Raw genomic sequence first — 25250 nt, forward strand, 5'->3', positions numbered from 1 at the left:
GGGGGTTGCTGGCGGGTGCGGGCTGGTGAGTGCGGGGTGGGGGGTGTGTGCGTGTGTACAAACCCGTGTGTGTGCAGCTTGTGTGTTTGCCTGTGTACACAACGGTGTGTGTGTGTGTGTACAGCTGTGTGTGTATACACAACCGTGTCGTGCACGCGCACAACAGTGTGTGTGCACCTGTGTGCGTGTACCTGCGTGTGCATACAGCTGTGTGCGTGCATACAGAGCCGTGCGTGTGCTCTTGTGCGTGTACACGGCGGTGTGCGTGCTCCACGGCCACCCCCCCCCCCCCCCCCCCCCCCCCCCCCCCGGCGCCGCGATGGCGAAGCCGCAGGGCAAGGACGCGGGGCTGAAGGAGAAGTTCAAGCTGCTGCTGGGCCTGGGGCCGGCGCGGCCCAGCTCCAAGTCGGCGGAGGGCAAGCAGACCGAGTTCATCGTCACCGCCGAGATCCTCAAGGTCCGGGCGCGGCGCGGCAGGCGTGGCAGGCGGGACCCCTCGCCCCGTCCTGGGCTCCTCTCGCGGACACCGGCGCGGGGTCGGCCACGGGACGCGGTGCCGCGGCGCCGGGGCTGACGTGGTGCTTCTCCCTCGCCTGGCAGGAGCTGAGCGTGGAGTGCGGGCTGAACAACCGCATCCGGGCCATCGGGCAGATCTGCGAAGTGGCCAAAACCAAGAAGTTCGAAGAGGTGCGGCCTTGACGGGGGGCGGGCGGGTCCCGACGCCGCCTGATGTAGACGGGGAAGCGGGAGTCGAGCGGGGTGGGAGCTGGTGGAGCGAGGGGCAGCGAAGCGCTGGAGGGTGCCGCTGCCTGCGGGGAGATGATCATCACCGAGTCGTAGACAGCTGGGGTGGGAGGGAGCTCGGGAGGTCACACGAGTGCAGCTCCCTGCGCCGAGCAGGACCAGCCGCAGCTACATCATCCCGGCCAGGGCTTTGTCTACCCGGGTCTTCAACACCTCCAAGGATGGAGACTCCACCACCTGTCTGGGGAGCCTGGTGCAGTGCTTCACCACCCTCCTAGTGAAAGGTTTTCCTAATATCCAACCTCAACTTCCCTTGCTGCAGCTTGAGCCCATTGCTCCTTCTGTCATCTGCCCCCCACTGAGACCAGCCCAGCTCCATCCTCTTTGCACCCCCCTGCAGGGAGGTGAAGGCTGCTATTCAATCCCCCTCGGTCTTCTCTTCTGCAGACTCATCAGCCCAATTCCCTCAGCCTCTCCCCACAAGTCAAGTCCCGCAGCCCTCCAGCGATTTTCATTGCTGTGTGCTGGACTCTCCAAGTTGTCCATATCCTTTCCGTAGTGCTTGCTTAGTTCTGGATCTGCTCTGCAAGTAACAGTCACCACAAACTGATTTTTATGTATTTATACGTCTTACTGGGGTGCAGGCTCCCACGCGGATGCCCTTAGTCCAGACCAAGTGTCCCATTCTTATTTTGTTCAGGGGACATTCATGCCCTCTCAGAGTTGCACTGAAATGCCAAGGGTGCGTGTGACGCCAGTGTGCATCTTGGTGCAGGCTCGGGGTAGACCAGCCTCCAAAGTGTCCGGTGTTGCTCATCAATCTCCCTCTCCTTACAGGGGAGGTACGGGTGAATGGCACCTTGACATTATTTTCCCTGTTGTAACTTGCACTGCTTAAAGGGTGACTTGCTAAAGAGGGGGGAGACCAGGAACCATCCTGACTGCGATGGCTATTGGTCTCTGAAACAGCCATGCTTTCTGCCTTCGTCTGCAGCACGCCGTGGAAGCCGTGTGGAAGGTGGTCGCTGATATGCTGCAGCCAGAGCGGCCCGCAGAAGCCAGGCACGCTGTGCTCCATCTGCTGAAGGCCATCGTTCAAGGACAGGTAAAGCTGCCTCCTTTTAGCGAGCAAGAGGAGCGCTGGCGACCTCCTGCCATTTGCTTGTTCTCTCAGTCCAGCGCAGCGAACGGGAAGAAGCAGCCGCTCAGTGTGCTTGGGTCTTATTTTCACCTCCTGGCTCTGAGCTTTGCTTCTGTTCTGTTTTCATCTTGGATGGGTGAAGAGAGACTGAGCAGGCTCTCCTACAGCCTAGGGGAAAAGGAGAGGGGTTTTCACATGTGCCGAATCTTCAGGCTGCTTCCTCTCTGCGGTGTAAAAGGCATGAGTTCAGCGGCTCTGTGTCTAACACTGTACCCTTCTCCTTTAAGGGCGAGCGACTAGGGATCCTTCGAGCACATTTCTTTAGGGTAATTAAGGATTATCCTTCTAACGAAGACCTGCACGAGCGGCTTGAAGTGTTCAAGGCCCTCACAGATAACGGAAGGTACATCACGTACCTGGAGGAGGAGTTGGGTGAGTTGCATTCATCAAGCACCTGAAATTTTAATGTTGGAAGAGCCTGTTGCAACTAGCTCGATGAGGCTGGATTTGCCCCTTAAAAAAGCTACCTGCCTTTCAGCAGCAACACGTAGGGGGTGCACGCAGGTGCATGCAGCTACCCCCGGCCAGCGGTTGCCGCCCCCCCGCCGCCAGCAGCGCCGGCAGTGTCTGCGGGAGCTCCCCTGCTTGCTGCCGGGGGCACGCGTCGTTCATGCCGCCTCTGATATGGGCTTTTACGTGTAGTATTTTGCAGGGCTGGGGAAGGTTTGGGGGCATTCGTTGTCCGAGGCTGTTGCTATGATTGATTTTTATAGAGAAGGTCCACGGCTGTTCTGCATGTGCGAGTTTGGAGAGCTGTCCTCATTTTAAATTAATGCCTGTTCATATTTTTGTTCGTTTGTGGGGAGTTTCCAGTTGCTGCCAAATTGTATACAACTGCTAAGAGGAGTGTAGCAGAGCACGGAGCTGCTTGACCTGCCTTTGTTGCGGCATTTAGGAAGGAGTTTATTTAGATGTAAATGTAGCAAGGAACAGGCATCCGGTCAGTGATAGGAGGGAATTCACAACAGCCCTGGATTAAAACCACGTAGTAATAACCCAACCTCTTTTTCCTCCAGCTGAGTTTGTGTTGCAGTGGATGGAAGTCGGTTTGTCTTCTGAGTTCCTCCTAGTCCTAGTGAACTTGGTGAAGTTCAACAGCTGCTACCTGGATGATTACGTCGCTGAGATGGTGCAGTAAGTGTCAGCTCCTGCCACCCCTTGCTGCTATATTGTCTTGCAGTGGTTGTGGATATGTTCAGTGAGCTCAATCTTCAGCAGTCCTCCAGATCCATAAACACTTGGGAAGCTGGGTGTCATAACCAAGCGCTTGCTGCGTGGGAGGCTGATATCCCAGCTCTTTTTTGCAAATGCTGTAATTGTTGGAGACTTGGCTCTGTATATATAGTCGTCGAAGTAATGTAAGTTTGTCTGTGGTCAGAAAAGGCGCTAAAAATAGCTCGCTCCATAGATTGGGAGCTGTTGCCTTTCACATCATACTCACTTGTCATCTCTCTCTCTTCTGGCAAATATATTCTTTGGCTGCTCTTGGCTCTGAAGAGCCAGAGGGGAAGAAACAAGATTATTTTTCTGGCATGTGTGCTGTCAGCCTGGTCATTAACTAGGTTCTGATTGTAGAGCCAAATTCTGCAGGTGATGATACCACCAATTGTGTTGAAGATGGGGCAGCAAGAGCTCCACTTCCACGGATAGCCTTTACTCACAGTGATGCTTCAACCCTTCTTATGCTCTAGACTGCAAAGGCAAGGGTGCAGGGAAGAAGGGCAAATTACCTGGGTTTGGCGTAGAACCAGCTAATGCAAATGGAGAACCCCAGAAAGCCGTGTTTATCAAGAGTTTTAAGAGCAGAGCTTTGCTTTGTGGGCCACTCCCAACCACTTGGTTGTTGGCACTCGAGTGAAGCTGACCCTGAGACCTTGAATGTCAAGATGGTGTAGTATGCCTGTTCTTATAACCCTGTCCCATAAATCCAGGTTAAATTGCCTACTGCTGGCCCCAGTTTGTGTAGGTCAGGCTGCGGATTTGACTGTACTCTCCGTGTGCTATTCAGCTTAATACAGTACTGGTAGTCCCATGTGTGTCGCATGCAGTTGCAAACTTCCTGTTCAGAAAAGATCTGGTTATGCAAAGCATACTTCAGAAAGGAGAGCAACAGGGGAAATATACACTCATTTAATTGTGTTTCATTTTTACCTTATTTTTATTACTCTTTTACACACAAAACGCTTCATTTAGCCATGCTTTCCCTTCCAACAGCATGATCTGCCTATTGTGCCTTCGCACGTCGTCATCAGATGACATAGAGGTCAGTATTGGGAGCGTATTCTAATATTTTTTGCGTTCTGTGGAACTGTACCCATTAGAGATGAGGCCAAGTGTCGTCACCAGTCTTTTATTCCAATATTGTGTTTGTAGAACGGAGATAATGCAGTCTTGGGAGAGTTAGCTATACGTGTAAAGCATCCTGGCAGTGTAAAGCACCATGTAGTCCTGAAGGGATTTATCATTTAGCCTCAAAACTGGGAGACCAAGAACAGCAGCATGATCTTAATAAGGGAAACCCACACCTGTTCTCATAAGACTTGGTGCATCTTGCACTGGCTCCTGATCAGGGCTGCCTCGTATATCCCTGCTGACCTCTGGGGGACTTGCTGGGTGTAAATCAGGGTAGAGTTCAGCTGTCTGTGCCATGGAGCTCTATCAGGGGAGAAGTAAATAACTGCTTTGTTTCACCGCCCCAAAGGTTTCCCTGCAGGTCCTGGATGCCGTGGTTTGCTATAACTGCCTGCCTTCGGAGAGCCTCCCTGTGTTCATCATCACCCTGTGCCGCACCATCAACGTCAAGGAGCTGTCAGAGCCGTGCTGGAAGGTCAGAGCCCTCTCTGGACTCTCCGTTTGGAGTGACTGCTTGTAGGCTGTATGGTTTGGGCCCTTTAAAGTAAAACTGCTTTAGGTAGTGGGGTGTGCAAAGTCTCAAGACTCTGGTTACGCTCGTAGTAACTAGAATGGAAGGATGCACTGCTTTACTAATGGAAAGCACTGCCTTTAATAAACCAAACTTCGTGTGTAACCAGCCTCTACTGAGTCAACACGGGAGCTGTGTAATGAGCTGCTGAAAACCCTCTGCTATTTGCTTTGTAGCTCATGCGCAATCTCTTGGGGACCCACTTGGGGCACAGTGCCATATACAACATGTGCCGGATCATGGAGGACAGGTAAGGACTGTCCCGCCTTCTAGTATTGCTGGGGGAAAGGCTGCGTGGTATTGCTTCCTTGGAAGTAAATGGATGCAGGCCCAGCATTTTGCACGCTTCGGGACATTTAGAAACGTCAGAACTCCTGGGTTCTTTTCCAGCCTTGCCATTGACTGGCTTTGTGATTTCTGGGTATCTTGTTTAATCTCGCGGTAGCTACAATAGCATGATGAGAATAGTTCCCGGCTGGGTGGTTAGGCCTAGTGTTTGTAATATGTTTCTAAAGGTGCTCATTTTAGAAATGCTGTGTACTGTTTGGTTTTCCCCTTGCATGGCAATGCATGTCCCTCCTAAGCTGGGGACACTCATGGTAAACCATGCAGCTTTAACGCTACCAAAGAAAATGTTGCCTTCCCTTCTGTCCCTGTCATAGAGCTTACATGGCCGATGCAGCCCTGCTGAGAGGAGCCGTGTTCTTCGTGGGGATGGCACTGTGGGGCGCGCACAGATTGCATTCTCTCAAGAATTCCCCAACGTCGGTGCTGCCTTCGTTTCTCAAGGTTGGTATTTGGCAGGGTCTTGCTTTCTTCGTATTGCAGCTGTGTCCAAAAGTTCCAGCCAGGGACCGGGATCCTCAGGTCTCTGTAGACCCAGGGCACAAGGAGAGTTTGTGCCCTGAAGACCTTCCCGTCTATATATAAAGACAAGAGGCAACAGATAGATGGAGCCCAGGGAAACTGCGACTGGAGATAGTTCATGCTGAAGTCTTACCTTCCATTTGGAAATGTTTTATTGAAGCATTTTATAAAGCTCTAACATAGCTGGTGCTTTAGACTGCTCAAGAAGACCCTGGTCCCAGGTACACCCCATCAGTACTATACAAACACAGGGCAGGGGGCAGAGTCGACACGAAGCCTGTTTTATTAGTGCCATGTATTTTAAATTCAGTGTTAACTAGACACATGCCCTTGCTGGGGGATTCAGGCTGGTGTGCTTGCTGGTTGGCTTGTTCAGCACAATGGAAACTAGGATTTCAGAGAGAGCTTTTGCCTGACCAAAGGGTATTGGCCCTGAAGGATGTACAGTACCTGCCCCCTCTACCAGGGCATTTGCTAAGCTTTAGGCATGACATTAAACTGTGAGGACTCTGCCAGATTCTCGGGCTTCTGTGTATTTGGGGAGGGCACAAGGCTGAGTGAATGTGCTGTGTTTTGAGGAAGGGGGCAGGTTGTTAATACCCAGCAAGCATATGCAATATTATGCTTGACCTTGCAAAGGCTGCCATCTTATGTATTTGTATTTCATTTCTTTCGTTTCATTTATTGTACCACCCTTCATCTTCAAGAGGAGGCTGGACAGATGTTTGGCTGGGGTGATATGACCCCGGCACCCATTCCTGCCCGGGGCAGGGGGTCAGACCTGATGATCTGTTTAGGTCCCTTCCGACCTTAGCACTGTGATACTGTGAACTCCTTCGTGAGCTGTTTGTCTTCATTTTAGGAAGGCTACAGGTAGCTATTGTCACCTGGTTAACCTAAGGGACTTGTCTTTCAGGCTATGACTTGTTCCAATGCAGTTGTGTCTTACGAGATAGTCCTGTCCATAACCAGATTAATCAAGAAGTATGGGAAGGAGCTTCAGGCAGTCACCTGGGATATTCTTCTGGATATCATTGAGCGATTACTCCAGCAGCTCCAGGTAGGTAGTAAGCCAAGTCTTGCTACATCTTGGTTATAAGAGGTCTTGTAAGTGGTTATTAAATGGTCTTTATTTTTTAACGGAGTCCCTTGTGATTCAGTGGTAGAATCCTTGCCTACCACACAGGAGACTGCGTTCGATTCCCAGACACTTCTACAACTACAGCCATGGAGGCACCAAACATCTGGACTCTGTCTGGTCTTTGGATTCTGTCTCAGTGGTCTAAAGGGAGGATGGCAGGTCTGGGCAGCCTCCACTCCTCCAAAAATGTCTGCCCAGGCGTATGCATCAAAGGTCTGGGTGGCCTTTGTACATACACCATGATCCAGGACAATCGACGGTTGCCACCATTTTTTAACACTGTCGTGTACTTGCATTTCTGGCTGGGATAGTGTGTCAGTCTGACGGTATGTGTGTCATTCTTCCCGTATGTCTCGGGCATCCTGCAGTCAGTGCTGGCCTTGGAGGGGAGAAGGCAAAGGGACTGAGTGCGCCCATTTTAACTTCTGATCCTATTACTTCTTAGCCTGTATTCTCTTTTAATTAAATCGTGACGTGTTGTAAGAAGATAGAAACTGTTCAGAGTGGCTTTTTCTGTGTTTCAGAATCTGGAGAGTCCGGATCTGAAGTCCATTGTACATGACCTGTTGACAACAGTAGAAGAGCTGTGTGACCAGAATGACTTCCATGGGTCTGAGGAGAGGTTCTTTGAGCTGGTGGAGAGATGTGCTGATCAGAGACCAGTAAGAGCTTGTCTGCCTTTGCTGGGCAATGCAATCTGCTGTGCTTTTTTAGCTTTCATTACCTGTATTCCAATAGTGCCTGGGAGCCCCAGTCAGTATCTGGGTCCCTTCTTGGTAGGGAGTGTCTTGGTTTTGGTATCATGCTGGTCTCAAAAGAGCCCACAGTCTAGATAGACAAGATGGAGAGGACTGGTAGATTCTCATCTTGCTGGGACTTGTCTCACAGTATGTGTGATTTCGCTCCAGGACACACAGGAGGTCTGTACTAAAGCCAGGAATTTAACCTGGACTTCCAGAGTCTGGTCTTATTTCCCTTGAGGCCACCCTTCCCCTGTCATACACACCTGAGATGAAAGAAAATCTTGTGCAGTCAAAGGCAGGAATTCTGTTAGCTGCTGACCATAAAACTGCTATCTGAGGCCTTTTCTTGGTGGGAGGAGAAGGGGGAAAGGTGTGTACCCAGTTTGCTTAAGCACTGAAATGTTCTCATTATTTCTTTGCAAGGAATCTTCTGTACTAAACTTAATAACCTACAGAGCTAAGTCCATTTACCCTGCCAAAGATGGCTGGATCCACAACCTGCAGCTGTTAATGGAGAGGTTCTTCAGGTAGGAGAGTGCGGCTTTAAAAAAGAAGATGGTCCCTTCAAATGTGTTCATGGCTGGCTTTACCATTGCCCCGTATGAAAGCAGCTCCAGTTCCTGAAGCACTGATGTTCTTCATGGCTGCTCACATACAGCGGTAATGTCGCCACAGAGGATTTGAGGGCATTTTGTGTAATCAGCCATGCAAAGGCTTCCAACAGAGGCTTCAGTTGTCCTACAACAAAACTGAGGGTCTCTGCTGAGTACTTCACCTCTTGATAATTCAGTCCAGCCTGTCCTCCTTCTAGTTCACTCCTGCCTGGTGTCAGAACTGCAACCCTATCTCTTAAAGCTCACTAATGCAGCTGATTAGACTATATGAAGTAGCATGGGATGCCATAATGGCCATGCCCAAATGATGCTTCTGAATTATAAAATGATCCCAGCCTGTAGCAAAAAGAAAGAGCATTTGGCTCCTTTTTAAAATCAGGGTAAAGATTCACTCTTCCTTGTGCCTATATATATGGTTTAAATCTGTGGTCCAGAACATCTCTTCTGTTGACACACATGACTCCTGGCTGACTCTTCAGTTTTGAAGCTGAAGATACGTTACAGTGTGATCTCTTGTCTTGTTAAACAGCCTCCTGTTTTTTTCTTACCAGTTCTGTCTTGGTTGGGTGCTTAGTACACAGGCTGTTCTCCAGAGATGTGTACAGCCTCTTAAATTGTAGTTACTTTAACTTGCAAAGAGTTTATTGTCATCTTTTTCACTTTCCCCACTCAAACTTCTCATCCACATTGAATGTGTTTTTTCCCCTCTAGGAATGAGAGTCGCAGCGCGGTTCGTACTAAAGTTCTGGATGTCTTGTCTTTTGTCCTGAGCATTAACAGACAGTTCTATGAGGTTTGTATTTATTGGTCATTAGCTCCAATGCTTGGATTTAAGATCTGGAGTGGGTGGTGGAAAGACCTCTCTTAAGCTAAGTTGGGGCAGGTTTTCAGGCTTAGTCACTTCTGTGCTGAAGAGGAAGCAGAATTGTACTGAACATCTTGGATGCTGCACACAGTTCAGCGATGTGAATGTAGTGACTTCACTCAGCACTAAGTGCAGTCTAAGATGCTGGCTCCTGTGAGAGAGCGAGTCTGGGGAGCTGTACTTAGGTTGCTCGTGACCTTGGAGTGGACACCATATGCTGGTGGCAGGGAAGTGGGAGATGTGCTGCTCAGATTCCTCCGTTACCCATTAATACATGCTGTTGCCTCTTGCTTCTTGCTTTGCTAAAACAACATGGCCTAGGAATCCCCTATGAACAGGGCCTGTTGCAGTTGACCTGCAAAGCCTTGGTCAATTAACAGTGACCTATGCACTGTGTCCAAGTTTAACAATAGTCTAAACGTTTGGGGAAATGGCTTGGAAAGACACTCAGGTGGACTGAGGGGAGAAGAAGAGTCAGGAGACCAAATAAATAGCAGGTGAAGAATACAGAGGTGGCAGAATAGCACACTTCTTTTGACTGTGAATGTGTTTAACTCGGGAATTAATGTCGTGCAGCAGAATGCTTCCCAGCTCACTGAGGTCTGTCCTGTTGCAGGAGGAGCTAATCAATGCTGTAGTAATCTCTCAGCTGGCGCACATTCCAGAGGATAAAGACCACAAAGTCCGCAAACTGGCCACCCAGCTGTTGGTGGACCTGGCCGAGGGCTGCAATACACATCACTTTAACAGCTTGCTTGACATCATAGAAAAGGTGAGGCCTCGCTTCCTTGGAAGTGATGCATATATGGTGGCTGTGGTATATGGTGGCTCTTACAAACCCCATGCTGGAGTTCGAGGAGGCTAAACAGTGAATGCAGTCCGTCATCTCCGTGGTCACGCAGGGAAGGAGAGGGTTCTTGGATTTAGGCAGAAACCAGGGCTGAAGTGAAGAGCAGAAGAGGGCTTTATTAGCTCCCACCAGTTTATCGTTCTTAGCTTTCAGTAGGGACTGTTTGTCTGGACTCTTCCTGTTCTGCTGACTGGAATTGAGGGTAAGTGTTTGTTTGCATTTCTCCCACCATGGCTGATGTGGTTTTTAAAGAGTTTCTCTTCTTTTAAAGGTGGCTGCACATTCTCTGTCGTCCCCGGCTGAGCTGGAGGGGAGAGACTTGCTGTCCTATTCTGCTTCTCTGGAGGATGTGAAGACGGCGGTTCTAGGCCTTCTCATCATTCTCCAGGTAAAGCCCTGTGAAGCTTCGGAAATGCCTTCTCCAGGGGTTTGCTTACGTGATGGCTTGTCTGCTTCTTAATTTAATCAAAGAGGGGACAGCGTTCCAGCTCACATTTGGATGAGCTCACAGCCTGGCTTGTTGGTGCTGCATTGGATATTGCCTCTCTGTTCAGTGCCAGCATGTCATAACTGTGAGTGTTTAGGCGGCCTGTTGTAAACTGTAGATCAAGAGGAGCCAGAGCTGGATTCTCAGAATTCTTTGGCATCTCAGTCACAAATAAATCTGAGTCTCCAGTTTCAAACCCTTGGTTCAGGCTAAATTAAATAAAAAAACTGAGAGCAGCTTGAAAAGTTTTGGTACTCTGCATAGTGAATATAAGAGCTGCCATTTCCTGGGTCTGACCATAAGTCCATTTGTCCAGTCTCCTGTGTTGCACTGTGGCAGAGAGTGGATGCTGAAAGGGAGAGTGAACTGGGTGTGATCAGGGTCTTTTCCACTGTTCCTCTCTCACTTGCAGCCTCCAGTGTTGAAGGTCTAAGTGACACTTCACCCAAAGCCCTGCTTTCACAAGGCTTTTGCTAAGATGGTGGACATTTCACCGGAGCAGTGCCTGTGCTTTGGCCTTTCAGGATCCCAGTGCAGTGGTCTCAGCCCACCTCAGTTCCTAGACCCATTGGTTAGATGATACTTTCACTAAGTGAACTTTGCTTGCTCAGAAGCTCTTGTGAAATGTTTGAGCTGTCCTCCCTTCTTGAGCGTGCGGGTCGCTAGGTTTGGGGTTTTGCACATAATCTCCAGGACTCTCAGAGACGCAGGCAGTAACACTTACTCCTTGGGGCCCTGTGGAGGACTAACTGTCCTGACTCACCTGCTCCTTGCTCCCTTTGCAGCTTATTTTCTCAGGAGCCTGCAGGAAGGAGGGGGCTTGTGCAGAACAATCTGTTCTTTTTTGTGCCAGCTCCAAAGGCTGCTTGCACTGGGGTTCCTGAGCAGCTGCCAGTCGTCTATGACCAGATGTGCAGCTCTCCTGTTAAACCCACTGTTCTCTCTGTTCTGTCCTCCTGCAGACTAAGCTGTACAGCCTGCCTGCCAGCCACGCCACCCGCGTGTACGAGATGCTGATCAGCCACATCCAGCTCCATTATAAATGCATGTACAGCCTTCCCATTGCCAGCAGCATCCGACTGCAGGTATGACTTTCACCTAAGATTCAGGTGGAAGTGGGCAGTGGTGGCCGTTCAGTGGTGGTGGTGGGGAGGGGAGGAGCCGGTAGGATGCAGCATCTCTATAGAAATACGAGCTGCACTGGACAGTGGAACCAATTGCGCTGGGCATAGGGTCGATTGCACTGCAGACTTGAGTTCGTCTCCTCTCTGGCACCTGAGAACAGAATGCTATTCAGGGGGCTGGGACGTGGGGCCTCTCCGAGCACAACAAGGGCACGTTCTCTCTTGCAGGTGTTTGACTTTCTGCTGATGCTCCGGGCCGACTCCCTCCACCGCCTGGGCCTTTCCAACAAGGATGGAGCCGTGAGGTTTAGCCCCTACTGCCTTTGTAACTTGGTGTACGTTTCCCAGTGCCTGGTGATACGTGAAACCTCCCGACATTCCCATGTGGTTCTACCAATCGGCCAGGGTCTTTCCCACGTTCTTCTGAATCTTCCAAATTATGACAAACCTGTTGTCTTAGCTGCAGTTTGAGGGAGGGCTTTGACAGATCCATGTGCAGCCCGGTCCTGCCTGCAGAACTCTGGACGTCAGGGTTTCTTGTACCAAAGCCTCAGGGTTTATGCTGCCTTTTTCAAAATTTTACAAAATGTGTTGCTCCCCGTTTCCCAGCAGGAGATGAAGGTCTGGCTTCCCACCAGGGTTGGGTTTGAAAGCCTGTAGAAATCTACCTGCTTGTTAATCGTACTTCCTCATCTGACGTTTTCTCTGTAACTCCTTGCAGAAGTTGAAGCCGCTTTTGTAGAGATGCTGAAGCGAGCCCCTTTTTTCTTTTTTTCTGTGCCATTCCTGCATTGTAGCTTACTAGCTGTTCTGGTTTTGGCTTAATTTGGATAAAGTCTTACCCGCTTTGTCTTCCTGCATTGTAGAGAGCCAGAGAAGAGGACCTCTGATAAAAAACCAGCTGGGACCCTCTCCCCTCCTTCGGGAAGTCCCAGCGTGTCATCGCAGAACGCCGCCATTCGCGTGGGCCATTTGCCCTATTCACTGCTCTTTGGAGTCCTCCTGCAGTGTTTGAAGCAAGTAGGTTATGCACTTGCTTTGCAATCCAGTTGCGTAACCAGTGTGAAATGGGAGTTGGCTGGGGAGTCTGTGATATCAGTAATGGGTTTAAAACTCAGGGGCTCAGGGATGTGTGTCAAGGCGGGAATGTGCCGCAAGGTTCAGCTCTTTCCCTTTATGTCCCCAAATCTCATGTGTGTGTCTGTGAAAAATAATGACAAATTAATTCCGCTGAGGAACAATAGAAACAGTCTTCGCTCAGATACTTGCAGGGGCTGAAGTTTAGTCCTAAAGATCATAGTATATGCTGTGTACTCAAGATGACTTTAAAAAGAAATCTTGCATATCCTGATAGGAACCTTTGAAAAGACGTAAGGTATGACTCTCCTCTTGAGAGATGGTAGTCTTAACCATCATTCATTGCTAATCCATGCACTGGCACAGTTTATTTCTTCTTAAAAGGATGTGATTAAGTGACTTGAGGCCCAACTATCGAAATATTTCTTCTGAGCTTCCATTGCCACCAGAGGGAGCACGAGTTTAACCACTCTGAAATCAGCTGGACTTGTACTGGAGTTTTGCCTCTTAGGAAAGAAGGGGAAAAATATCTTTTGTTTGTATGTTTATAAATAGCAAAAGGAAAAACTTTTCCCTGCGTCTGGTTTTTGGAGAACAGTTGTGTTTGGGAGAGAATATGTTATTCCATTATTTCATTTCCATGCTCCTGGATCCAAGGATCAGTGACTTATTGCTGTCGGCTGTGGCCACAGGTATCTTTTGAGGGCAAATTCTAGCTGGAATTGTACTTTTTCAGGTAGATGGGGCAGAAGGTGGAGGTGCCCTGCCTGGCCTTTTTTTTCTCTGCTTGATGTCATGGAGACCTTGGGCATTAGGGTATCAGTGTTATAACTTTGCTGTGGGCTGGAGTTGGATGAAACCCTGCCAGGAGCCCCTGCACGAGGCACGGGTGGCATCTTTGCTATTGAACAGCTGTGGAGAGACCAGCATTCGTGCCAATAAGCCATGAATCATTGTTTGAAGCTTAATGAGCTTTTGCTTTCAAATTTAATTAAGCAATTCCCCCTAAAAGCAGCTCTGTACTTTCACCCGTTCTCTCTTCCCAGGAGACGGACTGGAAGGTGCTGAAGCTGGTTCTCAACAAGCTGCCAGAGTCCCTCCGCTATAAAGTGCTATTTTTAACCTCTCCTTGCAACATTGATCAGCTGGCCTCCGCGCTCTGCTCCATGGTAATGACCCGCGGCATGCCAGCACTTTGACTCCCACAGAGATGTTTCCCTTGAGGTTTCATTAGTAAACCCCTTATTGATCTATCCCTTCTCTTCCCTTGTCAGCCCTTCAGCCCTATTCCTGTAGAGCAACTCTTTTGGTTAGGGGTCATGATACCTTCAAGCAAGGTAATAATACTTGGGGGTGTTAAACTGCCTGTGTAGAGTGGCTAAAGAGCTCTCATGAAATGGATGGTATGTTGGGAGTGTGAGTTCACTTAAGGAGCCTGCACTTCTTAAGTCCTTAAGGACACATGGCATCAATGTCTGGCAGGGTGATCAAGGTGTGCGTGATGCTATTAGGCTGAGGTTACGCGAGTTCTTTGTGAGTGCAGCTCTGTGAGCTTACGTGATGGATTAAGATAAGCTCCCAAATACAAAATGGAGCCTTGACAAACATGTCAAAAGCTATGTAGAGCTGGCCAAGGGCTGTAACTCAAAGGCTTGTTGCTAAAACAGTGCCTTTTTCTAGTACAGCGTATAGAACCTGTTACGTATGTTGAGGAGCTCCGGTGTCTCAAAACAGAGCCGTGGTTGTATCACCATTATTCTGTGAAAGTGCATCCAGGAAGTTTTGCAGGTCGAAAGGTGCATTGAATGCAAGTTCCTCTAGCCCCATGTCTGATTGATTAGCTTACAGACAAAAAGACCGCTGACAGGCTCCACGGCATGCCGGAAGGATTCTCCCGTACAGACTTGCACCTGGCTGTGGTTCCCGTGTTGACTGCATTAATATCTTACCATAATTACCTGGACAAAGCCAAGCAGGTATGTGGAACAGCTGGGGAGGGGGGGTCTGCATCTGTCTCCAATGCCAGCCTGTTTCAAAATGTAGAGCATCTCTTTAGGGGACAGCCTGAGGGATTTTCAAGCTTGAAAAATCATGTTCTGGGGGAAATGGAAGGAGCTGAGCCATATGTAAGTGGAAATAATATAGAACAACTGTGCCTTTAGGCAAAACCTTTCTTTCTTGGCTTTGTGGATTAGCAGCACTCTATACAGTGAGCTTCAGAAACTCCTCCCAGTGCTGAAAGACCCCGACAGCCACCCATATGTAGAAGACTTGTATGTTTTTAGGTGGCCTTTGATTCTCTCTTGCTCTGTCAGAAATTAGAATTATAAAACCTTACTGATGTCTGAAACCTCTGAAGTACTAATGTCCTTTAAAGATGTCACCCCATTAAATGCCCAGCAGTACAGAGACATCTGTGAGTTGTTTTTTGGGGGGTTTTTTCCGATGGCATTATTAATGCTGACATGGTTTGAATAAAACTTATAGCTGCGGACACTAGCAATGCAGTTGCCCTCATGCTAGTGTCTGTCCATGCCTGAAATGCAGGTGAGATGTGTTGGTAGCTGGTGGGAGGTAGCTCGTGGTTTTGTTTCATGACTCTTCTTTTTCTGTTCTTTTAGCGCGAAATAGTTTATTGCTTGGAGCACGGTCTGATTTATCGCTGCGCAAACCAGTGTGTTGTGGCTCTGTCCGTGTGCAGCATTGAGATGCCCGACATCATCATAAAGGCTTTGCCCATCTTGATCGTCAAGTTAACGCACATTTCTGCTACTGCCAACATGGCAATCCCTCTCTTAGAATTCCTGTCAAGTAAGTTGCAGTGGAAGTCGCGTTCTGCCTGTCTTCTTAAGTAACTACCCATGGCTAACAGCATTAGTATTGATAGGGTCGTCATGATTTAGTTCAGCGTGAACGTACGCGTCATTCTGGGAGCTCTCACCGTTTCTGGTAACATCACTGCAGCTGCTTTAAGATTTGAACATCTTGCCTACTCTGGGTTATGTAATCCAGTTTCTCATCTGAAAAAAAAGAGCCATCTGCTTTGTCCACACACAAATGGTGCTGGCAGAGATGGGGTTGTCCCACCCTCTTCTTAGCTCCTGCCTTAAATAATTTTGCCACAGGATTGCAAGGCAGCACTTGCTGTTGTACCAGGACCAAGCAGTTCAGAAAAGGCAGGCGCTCCGCTGGACGCTCAGCTTGCAAGCAGGCTGCTCATGTCCAGCCTTCACAAATGGTTTCTTGTTACTGTTTCAGCTCTAGCCAGACTGCCTCACCTCTATAGGAACTTTGCTGCTGAGCAGTATGCCAGCGTGTTTGCCATCTCCCTGCCCTACACCAATCCCTCCAAGTAAGTTGATAGTGACTTTTCTCCCCTGTCTGGGAAATACGGGACGTGAGAATTGTTGCCTTTTGTAGGTCTTAAGTACTGCGCAGAGCATAAGCATTATTTATATGATACTAAGCATGCTTTATGTATGTCTGTGTCTGCTGAAGGAAGACCATATTTTGCTTCATGATGATACTATTCCTATTCCTGTTATTAGAATTCCAGGATTTCCTCCCCTTTTAAGCTTTGTGGTCTGCCCCTTACTCCTCCCCTGAACCCACTCTGTACCATAACCAGGTAACAAGGATTTCTCTGGGAAGCGATGTGCTTAGATTGCCAAGTAAACTGTGTTAAGATCTCTCCACCACTTAGGTTTAACCAGTACATCGTGTGCTTGGCACATCATGTCATAGCCATGTGGTTCATCCGGTGTCGCCTTCCCTTCCGGAAAGACTTCGTCCCTTATATCACAAAGGTAATGTGCATTGCTAAATTTTGTGGTGCAGCTAAAGCTTAGTGCTTTCACACCCAGCCGGGGACTTTGCCTGGGACCCAGCCTTGTCTTGGTCTCAAAGCTTCCACTTTCAATCAGAATAACTTGCCTGCTAGCAATGCGTTAGCACTTTCAAAATCACATTTGGCTGCGGTGTTTGGGCTGCAGATGCCATTAGTTTAAACCATGCTCTCTGTGTTTGACGACAGGGCTTGAGGTCCAATGTTCTCCTTTCCTTTGATGACACCCCCGAGAAGGACAGTTTCAGGGCTCGCAGCACAAGCCTGAATGAGAGGCCAAAAAGGTAAATCACTTTATTAGGGGCTCTGTGTACCCCCTGTATTGGGATCAGTTTAAATGCTTAACACTTTCCCTAAGCTTTATGACGTGAGCCATTTTTGTTTCCTTACAGACACTGTCTGACCTTTCCCATACTGTGTGTGCATTTGGAGGCTTAATTATAATGCTCTGTATTAAGACACTAACTTGGTAAAACTAGGGTCAGACTCCAGGTAGCAGTTAAAGATGGCACTAGCTGCCCTATCTGCTTCTGCAGGATGTACCCTTATATTTTAAAAGCAAGCCATTCTGTTGGCTGAATGTGTCTCAGTATGTCCCTATGTTTTCAGCAAGTGCTGCAAACTGTTCTGTTCATCTCCATGTGGTATACATTGCATTTTAATGAATATTTACATGTCTGCTGTTATAGAAGAAATTTTACACGTTATAGAAGCAGAACCTGAGAACTGTGAGTGAATGGGTGGACTGTGACCTTTACTGCTTTACTTTTCCTTCATCCAAATTTGGTAGAACCACAATCCAACCCCTTGCATCTGCTCCTCCTCTGCAAATAAATCGTGGATCTCTGATTTCCTTTGAAATAAATTTAACACCCCGCCACCTTCCAGAAACAGAGGCTATCAAACCAGCCCAGTATGGAAAATCTCTGATGTAGCAACTTTAGAGTTTAGCTGCATAGGGAGTATTCATTTGTTTTGGGGTTTGTATTTTTAAGTATTATTTTTATAACTTTTCATAGCTGAAAAATTAAAGCAAAATACTGTAACTGCCTGATTCCACTGGGAGCCTTTGAAATCAATACGTCAATGTAGGGAAAACTCTGAGACTGGAAGTGTTTAGTGTAGTTTGAAGCAGTCACTGATCTCTGCAGGTGCTTCTCTGAGACAAGGAAGGGACAATATTGTTCAGGGGTCTCAGTATTTCTCAAGTGAGGTTTCTGCTTTGGCCTCTGTACTCAGTTCAGTTAGTTGGCTTTAGCATTTCTCTCCAAAAAGCACCTAGTGGCATTTAAACTCTGGGGGAGGGGATCCTATGCTTTTGCTGTATATGGATCTTGCAGCAAAGAAACCCTATCCCCGCCTTAATGCAATAGCTGAAAACCCTGTTTTATGTTTGCGAGTTAATTCTCTCCTCTGTCCCATCTCCTCTTCTCGTTTGTGTGGTTTTTAAATTTGGAGTAGACGCCTTTGCCAGTCATCATCTCTCATTTGCAGTTTGAGTCCGACTGTTTTGCTTTTTCCCAAAGCTAATTTAAATTCATTAGGTTGGAATACTACTAAATCTGAAGGGGCCACCGTTGTTAATGTAATTGAATCTGACAGTCACTGGGAAGAATTAGTCGTATGAAATCCCTGCCAGCCCTTATCGATGGAAGGAGTGCTCGTCAGCGGCTCTATTCCTATGAATAAGGGTTTGCGTTGCTGGGTCCGTGGGTATGGTTGTGTTCAGAGTACTAAGCATTTTGAGGGAAGGAACATTGTTCTTCATGTCTGTAGTCAGATATGAGGGAGAGACAGATCGTTTGAAACGAGTGCCTCTGTCTCTATCCGATTGACACAGAAATGTGGTCTCCTGGTTAATCAGAGCTCAGTTTCCAGTTGTCATAGGGTTTCAAGGCAAGAAGGGTCCAGGGGGTTTGACTCGATGTACAGCACAAGCCATCAGGTTTCATCCGGATGCCCCTTTATGAATATAAAGCATTGTAGTCCTCAGGAGACTAAAGAAACTTCCATGGTCCCTGCCAGTTTGACCTGGGGAGAAACTATTTTTTAGCTCAGAACTTAGTGATCACTTCGAGCCTCAGCGTATGAGCAGGTTTCTGGAAAACGGGTTTCCTGTGCTATGCTAGAGCTCTGACCCACCCTTCGAAGGGTCACGTGGTCAATCCGAGTCTTCAGCAGAAGACCCCCAAATCCCCAGGACATCTAGCCAGTTGCGTATTAGAGAAAAAAAATTTTCTGGACCCTGCAAATGACTGGCGAGAGTCCTGGGGTTAGTCACTGGCTCAGTGTAACCTTGAGGAAGTTGCTTAACTCTCTGGCATGGTGTCCGGGTAGCCATCTCAAAAGGGGTATATCGAGTCGCAGTGTTTATAGCATGTTTCAGGATTTTGAGCGAAGAGCTGCTATAGGGGATTCAGGAGGACACTGAACCAGCCCAGCTCAGACCAGAGAAATCCTAGCACCAAATCTGGAGGCAGACCCACGTCATCCCAACCCAGGCCATGTAGTATTCCAACTGCCCGTGACAACCCATCCTTGCACTGATCTCTTTTGTTTTGTAGCATTTATTACAATCTCGTTTGCAAATTGTGTTTTTGTGCTCTCGACTTTGCCTGGTATTTTTTTAATTTTTTTTCCCTTTTTTTTTTTTTTTGGCATATTGTTTTGTTTTCACATCACCCTGCGGGACTCCCCCATACTGACTCTGTGACCTGTGACCTTTCAACTTTCATCCCTACAATGATTTCCTCCCTTCCTGTGACCTGTGCCATTACACCTCTTTCGGGGCTTGGTGCTTCTCCACCTAGTAGTTTAAGAATAGCCAAAAATGCAAAGCAAGGCTTGAATAACTCTCCTCCTGTGAAAGAGCTGAAAGAACCCTCTGCAGTTGATGCCTTCCGGTCCCGCAGCATCAGTGTGTCTGAACATGTGGTCCGCAGGTAGTGACGCCTGAAGGGGGAGAATCCAAGCGCCAATCGGCACTTGGAAATCTGGCAGGGTGGAGGCAGGGTGGGCTGCATGCCGGGATCCTTGCATGACTGCTCTTCAGGAAGTACAGATCGGCTCCTATCACCCTCGAGGCCTTGGCAAGCCATGGGGCACCCATGAAGCTTTTCCAATGCCAGTTATTGCATTCTTGTATCTCCCTACGCTATGTTTTGATGGTGCTTTATCAATGGAAACTCCTCTTGAAATGCAAACGTCCTGGGATTCGGTGTGAAAAAGTTGCATTCTGTGCAGGTTCAGGCCCTAGGGACACACACGCTGGAGTTCTGCCGGCAAAGCTGTGCAAACCTTAGTGAAGTCTAGAATTGGGTGCAAGCCTTCCCCACAAGGTGAAAGGAACAGTTTGTGGCCTCAAAGTGGAGCCAGCTCTTGAGGTGTAGATGGCAGGATAGAAGTCTGTTGGTATAAAGTAACCTGCCGTGAAAGCATTAATTGATCTCCAGTCTGGCACCTTGAGCGACAAAGCCATGAAGGGCAGGACAGCACAGCCATTACCAAGCTGTTGTTTGCACATCAAAGGAAAATAGTTTGGAAGGAAGCTTGATTTGTCCATGCTGGGCACGTCTACACATGTGCTTTACTGCGCAGTAGATTAATTTACTGCACAGTAAAGTGTCACTGTCTACATGTGTGCTGCAATTAGGGCGCAGTAGATGAATTCACTCTGGCATAGGACAGTCCCATCAGACACAGGTACTATCCAGTGGTGGAGTAAATTGCTGTGCTTATACGCATGTGTAGATGGTGATGTTGGGATTAGTTTACTCCAGCTCAAATTGCGCCGGAGTTTATTAAGCTGCATTAATTGCAGGTGTAGACACGGCCACAGCGGATAAAAAGGCTTACTGTTTTTAAGCCTGTGTCCAACTTTCCTTTGCCTATTAAACGGCTAGCGAGGAGCACGGTAGCTGGAAGTCTCAGCGTGAAGATGTTCTTGACAGGCAATAGGAAATAGGCTTTGTCCTTGTGCTGGAGCTACACTGCAGGCATTTCTGTTGTGACCGCGTCTCTGCTAGAGGAAGCGGCAGCGAGATGTCTGCATTGTGAACGTACCCTTTTGGTGCTTCAAAAGTGAACGTTCCTATTAGTTTGACATGGCACACTCATCTTGTGTTTGTGTAAATTTACACTATCACAGCATTCGGATAACTTACTGTCTAGCGATGCCAGAGAAATCAGTGCTTAATAGAAACCAAGCTGAGATGCAGCCAGACCTTTCTAAGTGATTATAATGGAATAATTCCTTACAACAATTTTATAACCCAACTGGCTATTCCAGTCATTTTTAAAATTGCATTGCTAAGACTTAGTTAATTGAAGGCAGAATTGGTTTGTATCAAGGTACTAATGTTCAGTGCAGAGTGCAATTTTTTTTGCTGGTGGTTCAGCTAGATTTTACATACTCTGATTCTTTGATTTATTCTTCCCCCTTTAGTTAAAATCAATGCTATATGCCTAGTCTTTCTCGCATCCCTCCTGAAGTCTAGGCTAATCAAAAATGTATACATGCCTCCCTGTCTCTCAAGGAAAAACAGTAAATTCTGGGGTGACAGCTGCTCCATGCAGTGACTGCCCAATATTGAGGTGACCTAAAAATTATTTTAACACCCTTTGGGTTTGATTCGTATTGGGGAGCAGCTCTATTCAGGGGCATGCATGTATCGCAGCTTCTTCTGCAGCTTGCCGCTGATGGGGTGACAGGTAGCACGATGCCCCTTCTGCGACATTTCTTGACACTCTTCAAATGTCCTTCCATCAGCCGGATCCAGACATCCATCACTAGTTCGAGCCTGGGCTCTGCAGATGAAAATTCAATGGCTCAGGCAGATGACAACTTAAAAAATCTCCACCTGGAGCTCACCGAGACCTGTCTGGATATGATGGCCCGATATGTCTTTTCAAACTTCACCGCAGTGCCCAAGAGGTGAGAGTCGGTTGCGTGTGGTGTTTGGATGCTCTTGCGTTGAGAGGTTTCACCAAGTCGACAGAAAATCTCTGGCTCTTGTGAGCACAGCAATTGCCCATGTTCTTAAGCTGTCGCTTCTGGCTAGGGTATGCATTGATTGAGCATGAAGTTTGGTGACGGGGAAATGCTTGGATTGTTTCATACAGGCTTGAGCTTTTCATACAGATCAGCAGCCAGGCAAGTCTCATGCTCTGAGTTTCTCAGTTACCTCTGCCTCCCAAAAGGAGGAGTGTGGCAGGGATTAAAAGCTTCCTTGCACAATACTCAACTGCGTTGAGGCCAGGAGTGAGTTTCCATCCTGCCTAGAAGCCCTCGAAGTAGTTGGTGGTAGAGCCTGTGCATCCTTCGTTCTGCTACTTTACTGTTTTGGCCGTAGGGCTCTTTATGGAAACAAAGCATCACCGGAAGCATCATGGAAGGAACAGGCTTTTTCTTCCATGATCCCAACCAGTTTTGTTTTTTTTCCTTCCCTGAACACCTCCCAAAGCTCTGGGTCATGTGGGACTCACCTTCGGCTGTACTTTTAGGTCTCCTGTGGGGGAGTTCCTGCTGGCTGGAGGAAGGACGAAGACCTGGCTGGTTGGGAACAAGCTTGTGACTATCACGACGAGTGTTGGAACAGGGACACGGTCTCTTCTGGGCCTGGACTCTGGAGAGCTTCAGAGCAGTCCAGAGTCAAGGTAAGCCTTGCTCCTGTTTTTACAGACCTGTGTGATACCATTGTGTAGAAACGGCATTGAAGCTGCTCATTTCCTTTACTAGCACACGCTTGCTTGCGTCTGTCTGGTCTGAAGTGTTCCCTCCTCAGTACCAGCCTCTTGTTTTCTCCCCCATTAGCTCAGACCCTGTTCTGCAAGTGAGGCAAACGAAAGAAGCCCCGGCAAAGCTGGAGTCTCAGGCTGGCCAGCAGGTGTGCAGAGGCTCTCGCAACAGAGTCCGGTCCATGTCTGGTAAGCATTCCTGCCATTTTTTCTCTCTCTAAAGCCCAGTTGCTGCAGGGCGTGCCCGGCCTCTATGCTGGAGCTGAAGCCTAAATACCAAGCAACGGAAAGAGGTGGAGTGGTGTGATCTCAGATAAGGCCAGGGTCCTTAAAGAGAGTGGGGTGTTTCAACTCCTACTGAAATCAGTGGAGTTGCAGCAGCTCTTGCTGGTATCTGCAACTACTAGGCTCTCCTGGCTAGTCTCTCCCTCCAAATAGCTTCAGCAGTTGTTTGTAGGGTGAGAACCTGTGGTAGGAGCCACCTGTATTAACCAGCCCCTGGCTCAAAAGAAACATTTGGCAGAGTTTGAGGCAGGTGGAGCAAAGTTGCTGCAGCAGTACAGAAAACTCTTTGTTACCTGAATTTAGTGCCAAATCCAGCCTCATGCCTCTGAACTGGGCTCCAGGGACTCCCTTTCTTCACCTTCCCCCATTTTTCCTCCCGCCAGGTGGCCATGCCTTGCGTGTCGGTGCCCTGGAGACGTCCGGCTCCCATTTCCCCAGCAGTTCTGTGCCCCAGGGCTTACAGAACCCTCCGGCTTCTGCTGCTCGAACAGAGAAGGCTGCTTCTGCTGCCCAGACTCCTCTGCAGAAAGAGAAGGCGAGCCTGGCTGCGTACGTCCCGCTGCTGACGCAGGGCTGGGCAGAAATCCTCGTGCGGAGACCCACAGGTATCTAATCCAGGGGCCTTCTGTGTGTGACGTGCTAAGGAATTGGGGTCTGTATAAGAATACCCAGGTGGGAAAGTGAGAAAGGATCTCTTCCTGGCTGTCTCTGCTCCTAAGTTTTTAATTTGTCACCCGAGTCCCAGAAATCACACTTTTTAACGATACCAAGTCACAAGGGCTGTGGGTGGGAAGAGTGAAACGAGTCCTTATTAATGGAAAAGAAATGCCACTGCACTGACAGCCTGGGACACCACGTGGGCACTTAGCCATCCCTTCAGTGTGGTGCTTGTAGCTCAGACCTATGCTGGGTGCCTTCCTACAGATCTATTTCCAGCCCCTCAGTTTAGAGGGCAAACAAGGCTCGTAGCCGGAGCACCAATGCTGCAAGTGGCTGCTGTTTGGGGCAGGGTAGTCGGGGCGTTATTGTGCACAGAAGTTAAGCTCCTGAACACATGCACTTTCCAAAGTGTGTGCTGAAGCAGGACTTGCGTGCTTCAGCTGGAGGCTGCTTTGAGAGAGAGTGATTTAAAATGACCTTGTGTCCTCCCACTCAGCACTCGGAAACCTTCTGGGAGTCTGCTTTGCTGAGCTGTAGGCAGCAGTGCTGAAGAGCTTGGGGGTACAAGGGGAAGGATCATAAGGTGCTGGGGACTGGCTCTTGTTTAAAATGTGAAATTAGCTGAGCCAGCTGGTCAGGAGGGGACCCTTTGACTGCACAGCCTCCATCCCAGGGCAGTGTCCAGTCAGCAGAGCTGCCTGGAGCGAGAATCTCCCTCTTCCATCCTCTCCAGGTAACACGAGCTGGCTCATGAGCCTGGAAAACCCTCTCAGCCCCTTCTCGTCAGACATTAACAACATGCCGCTGCAAGAGCTGTCCAACGCGCTCATGGCTGCCGAGCGCTTCAAGGAGCACCGGGAGACTGCTCTCTACAAGTCCCTCTCGGTCCCTTCCTCCAGCTTGGCCACCGGCACAGCCAAACCATCCCTTCTGCAGCGCTCCAATACAGGTGAGAGGTGGCCAGTCCCAATGTGTCCCCAGTAGCTTGTATCCTGTTGTGAGGTGACACTAAGGTGTCAGACATGAGCTACTACTGCCCAGGCTCCAAATGTAGCAGCATAAGGTATAAAGCAGCAAGGGCAGGGGGGTGAAGGGACAAAGGCAGTTCTTTGCATCACATTAGAGCCAGGGAGAGCATTTTCACTCATCACATCTAAAGAACCATGGAAAAGATGGCTTCTTTCCTTCCCCACCCTTGGCATCTCAGACGAAGCTGTTTGAGTGACCTGAAGCTAAACACGTCCCATGTGAAATGGTCCCGACCCATCCATGCTTCTATCAGTGGTTTGAGGTTGTTGCAGAGCTCGCTTCTTTGTGCTTGTGGGTATGTTCGCAGCTGCTGGATCTTCAGTCCTGGGTTTTACAGACTTAAGCTTCTGGTTATGGGCTTTTAAACAGGGTTAATTAGAACTTTTCTATGCCCGGAAGACATCGAGCCCTAAATCAGAAAGGCTGGTGACATCTTACATCATGTGAGTGTGCCCAGCTCAGAGCAGATCCAGTCAACACACTGCCAGAAGCAGTGTAGGACGCTCAGCTCGAACACCTGTGAAGCAGAACTGATGATAGCGGTGGCGAAACCCTACGCTCATATTAGCTGAAGAGTATACTGCCTGGAAACCCAGTTAAAAATGCTCGCTTTCAGATTCGCTCCATTAAAAAAAGCCTCCCTCTACACTGAGACCTTTCAGACAGTGTCTAATATTATCCTTTCCAAGTCACTGAGTACACAAATTCAGGCAGTTAAGCTGGAGGGCAAAATGCAGAATTCAGCAGAGAACTGTTCTGAACATCCTTTATTTGCTTCAGTGGCTTGTTTGTGGCTCTAGAGTTGGCACAGGTTCTTGCGTTTCCCTAGACTCCGACCTGATCTCTTTAGAAACCCTAAAAAAGCTGCTAAGTCTGAATCGGAGCTCTCCTGGGGTTTTGGGTGTACAGCAAATTATTTCAGCGATGTCCACATTAAGCTGACAACTCAGTTTGTCAGAATCGGTGCGGGAAGCTGAGATGATGATGCCGGTGTGCACGGTATTCCTGTCTTTTTGGAGGCTAAATCTCGTGCGCATTCTTAATTATTCTGCTGTGTTTT

General features: G+C 48.5%; 1 protein-coding gene across 6 annotated transcripts in view; it reads left to right on the forward strand.

Moving 5' to 3' along the window:
* Positions 1-3: 3 nt before the first annotated feature.
* Positions 4-25250, forward strand: part of TSC2 (TSC complex subunit 2) — a 35886-nt gene continuing 10639 nt past the window's right edge. The window contains exons 1-30 of one of the 6 annotated variants that reach the window (XM_059716464.1): positions 4-457; positions 601-687; positions 1739-1849; positions 2173-2317; positions 2962-3079; positions 4160-4208; positions 4647-4772; positions 5045-5118; positions 5531-5657; positions 6652-6795; positions 7401-7538; positions 8043-8146; positions 8945-9026; positions 9715-9870; positions 10220-10336; positions 11398-11520; positions 11788-11894; positions 12426-12579; positions 13683-13805; positions 14478-14612; positions 15258-15447; positions 15895-15988; positions 16340-16442; positions 16670-16764; positions 19291-19422; positions 21249-21413; positions 21983-22135; positions 22293-22405; positions 22885-23106; positions 23895-24110. In XM_059716464.1, coding sequence (XP_059572447.1) covers positions 320-457; positions 601-687; positions 1739-1849; positions 2173-2317; positions 2962-3079; positions 4160-4208; positions 4647-4772; positions 5045-5118; positions 5531-5657; positions 6652-6795; positions 7401-7538; positions 8043-8146; positions 8945-9026; positions 9715-9870; positions 10220-10336; positions 11398-11520; positions 11788-11894; positions 12426-12579; positions 13683-13805; positions 14478-14612; positions 15258-15447; positions 15895-15988; positions 16340-16442; positions 16670-16764; positions 19291-19422; positions 21249-21413; positions 21983-22135; positions 22293-22405; positions 22885-23106; positions 23895-24110 — 3841 coding nt within the window. In that variant the 5' untranslated portion in view covers positions 4-319. The remainder of the gene's footprint in view (positions 458-600; positions 688-1738; positions 1850-2172; positions 2318-2961; positions 3080-4159; positions 4209-4646; positions 4773-5044; positions 5119-5530; positions 5658-6651; positions 6796-7400; positions 7539-8042; positions 8147-8944; positions 9027-9714; positions 9871-10219; positions 10337-11397; positions 11521-11787; positions 11895-12425; positions 12580-13682; positions 13806-14477; positions 14613-15257; positions 15448-15894; positions 15989-16339; positions 16443-16669; positions 16765-19290; positions 19423-21248; positions 21414-21982; positions 22136-22292; positions 22406-22884; positions 23107-23894; positions 24111-25250) is intronic. The other 5 variants (XM_059716465.1, XM_059716466.1, XM_059716467.1 and 2 more) reach the window with 5 other exon arrangements.

The sequence above is a fragment of the Alligator mississippiensis genome, chromosome 13 (assembly GCF_030867095.1).
Source record: "Alligator mississippiensis isolate rAllMis1 chromosome 13, rAllMis1, whole genome shotgun sequence".
NCBI classification, from domain to species: domain Eukaryota; kingdom Metazoa; phylum Chordata; order Crocodylia; family Alligatoridae; genus Alligator; species Alligator mississippiensis.